The following is a 7213-nucleotide window of genomic DNA, read 5'->3' as shown; positions in this document are numbered from 1 at the left end:
GCTTTCTGGGCTCTAGGTGGTGTTATAATACCTGCAGAAATCATTGTTAAAAATATACAGACACAGAAAAAAGAGGTCAGTACTGACCACTGCACACCAACCTTCTCACCTGTATTTCACCTCACAGAACTCCTGCTCATAATATTCCTCGGGTCTGAGCAGAAGTCTGGATGTCCCCTGTATGAAACACCACATGGGAGAGCTTTCTGCCAGCCATGACAAAAGGAGTGTATTTTGCAAAGGTGTTCACCCTTAAACTTCCTAATCTGGTACCTTAAAACCTAGCTCAAGGTTTTTCTCAGAAATAAAACTTTAAGAGACAAAATACAGACAAATCATTCTCTTTGTTGGCTCACATCAAACTTCATTCCTCTCTTTTATAACAAATACATTTGATGCCTCACTAGGCAGATTTTTTCTCAGCAAATAACTATCCTGTTCAAAAGTTAACACCCCTCCAGACAGTAACAATAGAGATATCAAAGACTGTTCATGTACTTTGGATTTAGATTTGATGTCTCCACAATTTGAATTTTTTGATATATATAAAACTGACTACCTCAACGTTCCCCTGTACAGGAATAGGTAAAACAGCAATTAAGGCTCAGTTGACAGCACACTAAAGTAACTGAATCGTTACATATCCTTCTCTAAAAGGGCCTGAGCACTCCAAAGGGAGTCTGACAGACACCAGGCTAGTCCTGCTCTGGTGTGTCCAGCCAGCCAGGCTCAGTCCAGGCTCAGGGAGGCTGGGGCTGAGGGCCAGAGCTGCTGCAGACCCCACGCACCTGTGTTCGACCGGCGCCTGATCCCAAAGTCCCAGCTTGAGGTAATGTCCACGGATTGGGAGTAGACGTAGCCCTGAGTGTCCCCATTGCTGCCCTGGGGCTCTGCCCCGCTGTCCCCACAGGCTGAGGAGGGGTTGAACTTCTCCAGGTCCACGTCGTGGTCGATCAGGACCATCTCGCACATCCCCGTGTCATCGCTGGTCACATGCGACTGCCGGATGTGGGCCAGGATGATGGTGGGGTTGTCCAGGAAAGCCATCCTGTCACAAGGCACCGCCTCACTGTACTATCTCCTCTCCATCTTGCCTCATGGACACACGTACCTGGAAACAACAGACGCGGCATTTCAGGAACAAACACAAACAGCTCAAACCCCCATCCCCAAAGGTCACTACTTGGGATGCACAAACCCTGACTGACTTAGGGCAGGCTGTTTAACTCTGCTCCAGTTTATTTGTGCCACACTGGCTGCTGAGATCCACTTAAGGAACAGGGGGTTTGCAGGACAGCTTGAAGCCCGAGTCCCAGGACAGCAGGACACGAGAGATACCTACGGACAGGTCCCAGCACTCCACAACACATGGCTGCTGTAAGGTAAAACACCCCACAGTGCTGCACACAGGAGGATGGCAAGAGAATCCAGAGCAGAAACATCTGCCTATTCCAACTAATCCATTTACAAAACCGACAGGGTTTTGGATTTCTTTTCACCCATCACAACTGTGTTTCTGTTTTGCTTCTGCATCTACACACCAACTTTTTGAGTGCCTTATTACAGACTCTCTTCAGGTTTTGTATTTCCAGGAAAAGCTTTAAACATGAAGAGATTAGTGTCTCAGGGCAGAATATTGAACATCTGCTGCTGCATGGTGCTTCACACAGGGCAACTGCTGTAACACAGAAAGCTCTGTGACCAAATACCACACGCCTGAGCTCTGAAGCACTTTAAGAACAGTAATTGCCACTTACCTAAGATATTTCATTCAGAGCACTCAAGTGGCCTTTTGAAACAAAGTACAGGGCAAAACGGAAAAGGAAAAAAACCCCAAACCACAAAACCCAAACCACGCTTACATTGTTATCTGATTTTTCTGTAGCTGTGGCTTTGTAGTGATGCCAATCTAATTCAAGCCCAGGCTGACTCTGAAAGGGGCAGCTCCATGCCCTGCCTGACCTGCTCCAGGAATTCCACCATCTCCCAAAGCTGGCAGTGGAGCTGTGGGCTGAGCTGGATCAAAAAATTACCTGCTGAAAATAACCTAAAAAGGAAAAACAAAAAATTATTCCTGTTCATGCAGCAAGTCCATCAGTGAGCAGCAGTAGGAGCCCTGGGGACACCTCCACCTGAGGGGGCTCGGTCTGAGCTCACACACAGGACAAGATTACGCGTAAATTCCAGAAGTTTGAAATCCCCACTGCTTTTCTAACCAGAGGAAAACACTTTATAGAGCTGCATGTGTGTACTTGGGATTTTGAATTCAGAAACACCAGCAATCTCCTGTCCTTGCTGCTCACAAAACTGCTGCTCAAATCACACAAAGTCGCTTCCCATGAAAATCTGCTAAAGGCAGCTAGCCTTCTCCTGGGGTATTTTAACAGAGGGAAGGGACAGAAAGGACCAGCCAGCCTTGTTCCAGAACCACTGAATGCATTTTGCCATGTCCCTTTTTTATGTCCCCATAAATTCTGCTGTTAGTGAAATTCACTCCAGCAGGATCCTTGGAGACACTCAAAGCCCAACTGGACACAGCCCGGAGCTTTGCTGGCCCTGCCTGGAGGTGGGAGCTTGGGTGGGATCTCCAGAGCACCACAACTCCACACTCTGTTTTAATTTTCTGACTCTTTCCATCAAAGTAAGCAGGGCTGCTCCTGAGGGAGTTCCCACTGTCCTCCAAGGGAGAGGCCACAAGGCAAAGGTCCCACCCAAAGGACTGATGTGCCCAGGGCTCTGACCCTGCACCAGCGTGACCAGCACAGTGGGGCCTGAAAAACACAGACACAACCAAGCACAGCTTATGGACACGGCAAAACACATGTTGAGAATGTTCTTTAAATTGAATTATTTCTACTCACTGATTAGGAAAAGCCACATGTACCTGCAATTGGCAGAAACTTGTTTAAATAAGCAACAGCCTCAGGCGTCTGAAAGGTCTGCAAACTCCCAATCAAAAATTACTGCTGCCCCATCAATGTGTCATATAAATGTTGGCATGTTAATTGTGTATTTATAAGATTGTTAATGGTTAGTTAATTTACCTCCCACACTATTATTGTACTTGAAATGATTTAATGTCTGCTGAGGGAGTTAACAACATGTAACAGCAGATGCGAGTTTTACCTTTATACCCTGCGCCCCGACTTCTGCCATTAACAGTGGTGTGCTAAATCAGCCAAGCTTCTTCCCAACTGTACATCTGCAACTGCCTCTCCCATAGACCTGAACGCCGAGAAAGCGCTGCAAATTCTACACAAGTTTTACACAAATGTATTTTTATTTCCTCCTCTTCCGAATTTTCAAAAAGGTACATTAAAATTAATTTATCAACACAGTAATGCTAAGTGGAAACTCTCTGAACAGTACATATCCTTCAAAAAACAAAAAAAGAAAGGTCAGATCCCAAATTCAGTTCAGGTTTTGATGCCACATTTAGTAGTTGTAGCCCCCAGAATTCTACCAGTTCTGTTGATAAAGGCACAGACCCACCCTGAGGAACAGTGACTTCCAGTGAGAGAGAAGAACTCAAAGAAGCAAAGTTCAGTTTTGCAAACCTTTACACAAACACCTTGAAGGTTCCAGCAAAATCACAGACCCAAAGTCAATGTCTAGATCTGTTGAGATCTGCCAGCACACCCCTTCTGCACTCCTACACCCACACACCATCACCACATCCTCATGGAAGAGCTGAATTCAACAGAATTCAGGGACCTTCTAAGCATCAGCACCATATACATTCTTTCATCATAAACAAAAAATAAATGTTCTTCTAATAGTTGTGCTATACAAATAATATTCTACCATTTAATAAAGCACTTTGCAGGCAGCTGTCAAACATTCTCTGTGCAAACACTAAAACTGAAGAGAGCAATGTGAAATCTCCAAAATTTTAGAGTTTGGCATTTCTGTACAACAGGATACAGAGGCTGGGATTGAATGATGTACTGATTGGCAAACACCTGTGATCAGCACACAGGTGGACAGAGATCTTCACTTTCTTCTGATCTTTATTATTCACCTATCCAACTGTCTGCACAGTGTCTGACCAACAGCCAGGGATGAATGCTCCCTCTGCCCTTCTTGGCCCCACTGCTGTGATTCTGCCCTGCCCTGGGAGCACAGCCCCCTCAGCCTGGTGCAGGCACAGAACATCCCCAAAATGTCCAACGGCACCATCAGGAGGCTGAACGCCCTGCCAGGATTCACGGGCACTCTGTGGCAGCAGCAGACAGCTGCATCTCAGTGCACTATTTCTCTCAGCAGTATTGCTCCTGCAGCTCCCCATGGCTATATTTATGGCAGGGATGGGCTCTCCCAGCCAGGCAAGCAGGGCTTTATGCAGATCAGGCTCATTCATAACCCCTGCACAACGAGGAACGCTAACAAACGACTCCGCTGCCAGGAGGTGACACAAAGGTCTTGGAAAAGGATCTGCAGCCACGCAGGCTGTACCTTAAACACACAGCTGAACACAGCTGAATTTCGGGAGGCAACTTCATCATCACAACATGTGAACTGTTCTTGTGACCCTCCTGCTTGCTCGATGCACTGCAATTATTTAATGAAGATTTCTGGCTTTCCTGTTCCCCCACCAACTCCCCACACAGGGATCATATCTGCATGTTAACCTACCCGAGGTGACAACAAGATAGCAAAGCACGTGTGAGATTAGGGGAAAGGACAAGCTGAAGCTCATGGCTGCCATCCTCCCATCCATCCCGTGGTGTCAGGCAGACAGCAGCAGGCACAGCTGGAGCCAGCTCCGTGCTGGACCCAGCGACTGGGGGGACTGCAGCCATGTGCCAGCCCTGCTCGCTGCTGGCTGCAGGGGGAACGTTTGACCTTGAGCGTGAAAAACGCTGAGAGCAGCTCTCCTCACTTGGGGGAAAAGGCAGCTATTTCAGAATGGATTTCCTGGGTTTGCTAAATGAACACAGTGGAATCTGACGCAATGCCTCGCTGTCACTGCCCAGCACAAGGTGGCTGGTCCCTGTCACTGTCCCACACCTGCAGAGAGCTGGGGCAGCCGTGTCCCACCTGCACAGCTGCCAGCAGTGGGGCAGGGCCCCCCTGTGCCACCCACTGCCCCAGCCCTGCTCCCTCCTGCAGCTCCTGACACATTTTCCAGCAGAACTATGGATTTCCCTTGGTGAGGTGACACCAGAGCCAACAGGCACTTTCACACCCTGTGCCTGTCCCTGGAAGGTCGCAGGCCCCAGGTCAGACCCCTACAGCTCCACCAAAGCCCTGTGGTGCCACCAGCACATCTCCAACTGAAGGACATGCCCCTAAACACGAAGGGTTGATATTTTTGCCTTTCGTGCTTTGAAACACACAGACCTCTAAGCAAGCTGCAAGAAACAATAAAATCAGAGAAAGCTGTCAGCAACTAAAAATGTTCTGCTGCAGGAAAGAGCTACAGCTTTGAAGTTCCATCAGTTTGAATGGAATGGTTTTAAGAGTCCTCCAGTTCAAATGGCCAAAAGCAGTTCCAAATTCCCCACAAAACTCTCCAATTTCTGCAATGTATCTTCATCTCCAAATTATAAAAGTAAGAAGTAGGGGGGAAAAAAACCTTCTTTCCTCATGTTCTGCAAAGCTGTAGCTTGTTTTTGGTTTCTTGTTTGTTTAATATTGTTTAAATTGACTATCCTCCTTAAGAAAGTAATAAACAATTAAAGCCCTATTCAAAGTAAACAAAAGTATTCCAAAGACAGAACTCGTGGAAGGTACAATTTGGATCCAAGACAATTGCTAACAAACTCAAAACATAGCAAGCTGGAAAAATTGTATACCATTGCAGGTCATGTTATCATTCAAGGGCTTCCATAGTCCCTGTACTCAAACACCTCCTTGACTGTAGCTCTTCAAAGTGATCTTCAAAAACTAATGAAAAAGATAGGCAGATTAGAATTAAAAATTGATTTTTCCCCCAGCGTCATATAAGCAGGAACAGGACGGCACGAACATACTTCAAAATTTATGATTCAGGTTCTATGAAATAATTTCCCAGTCAACTTCTGTCTGCAATTGCACAAGAAATGGTTCTGGTTATCTGCATTTGCAGCAGCAAAAATAATCAACCCCCTCAAACACAGACAGGTCCTGGGCAGGCAGGATAAAGGAAAGTGAACTGAAATATACGAACATTCAGTTTATGTTTCAGCAAAAGCTCAACTGCATTTAAGAGTGAATACTTATCTGCAGAAGCTGTCACTCACACTCCGGTCCTATCATTAAAAAGAAAATAATCATTTACAGTCATATAAAGAGGCTCTCTCACAAGAGAGACTGGAATTGGGAAGTTATGATGAGCAAACACTACATTACACGCAACTTCCAACAAATTATTTGTTCATTTCCAGACCTGTAAATCAATCTGGCACTAGCTGTATTTTTGAACTGCTTGGAATTTGGCTATACTTTTGTTGTCACACTAATCAGAATGCAAATAACACCAATTCCAATATTTTAATTACTGAGCTTTAGAGGGGGGGAGAAAATATTGGGGTATGTATGGGAAATATTCGCTCTTCTCTTTCCTGATCTTGTCAAATCTTTGTTTAATTGCAGACAAGTTGATTCTCTGCTAACCTGAGAAATCTTGCATCAAGATTTTAAGCAAATAAATAAGTATAAAAAATGCAGAGATTATAAATTAGGGCAGACAAATCTGTATCTAGACTCGTGCCTGCAAAGAGCATTCTATCAATATAGCGAAATGCTAATCTCCTAATTAACAACCTAATTAGGTAATTATGGCTTTGCAGAGGGATGCCTAAATGAAATATGACAACATGGTCACCTCTTTATATGGCACCTGTGGGCCTTTTCAGCTGTCACAGCCGAGAGTGCAATATCAATTTGAACAGATGACAAAGTGTTGTCATTTTTCATTCAGATATTGTGCTGAATGCTGGATCCAGCGCTCCCAGCGCCGCTCCTGCCCGGCTCTGCTCTCTGAATACGGCCAAACACCTCTCCATTTTTAATGCCTCTGATGGAGCTTGGTTTCTCCTGCTGTCTGCAGGGTTCCCTGACACACAGCACAGCTGCAGTGCCACACTGGGCTGACCCACAACCCCGGAACCCCCTGACCCAATTTCACAGCACGCGTGTGGAGAATCACTGTGCAGGAAAAATAGCTGAGTTCATGACTGAAGCTTAATTGCTGCTGGCTTTAAAATAACAAAACAAAACCAGAGGGCCT

General features: G+C 45.7%; 1 protein-coding gene across 3 annotated transcripts in view; it reads right to left on the bottom strand.

Moving 5' to 3' along the window:
* Positions 1-7213, bottom strand: part of MAPKAP1 (MAPK associated protein 1) — a 79134-nt gene that overhangs the window by 69372 nt on the left and 2549 nt on the right. For all 3 annotated transcript variants that reach the window (XM_031057333.1, XM_005421229.3, XM_005421230.2), the window contains exons 2-3: positions 1863-2047; positions 789-1111 (exon numbers count right to left, since the gene is read on the bottom strand). In XM_031057333.1, coding sequence (XP_030913193.1) covers positions 789-1047 — 259 coding nt within the window. In that variant the 5' untranslated portion in view covers positions 1048-1111; positions 1863-2047. The remainder of the gene's footprint in view (positions 1-788; positions 1112-1862; positions 2048-7213) is intronic.

The sequence above is a fragment of the Geospiza fortis genome, unplaced genomic scaffold (genome assembly GCF_000277835.1).
Source record: "Geospiza fortis unplaced genomic scaffold, GeoFor_1.0 scaffold27, whole genome shotgun sequence".
NCBI classification, from domain to species: domain Eukaryota; kingdom Metazoa; phylum Chordata; class Aves; order Passeriformes; family Thraupidae; genus Geospiza; species Geospiza fortis.
The sequence above is the reverse complement of the archived record's forward strand: the minus strand, read 5'-3'. Positions and strand labels throughout refer to the sequence as shown.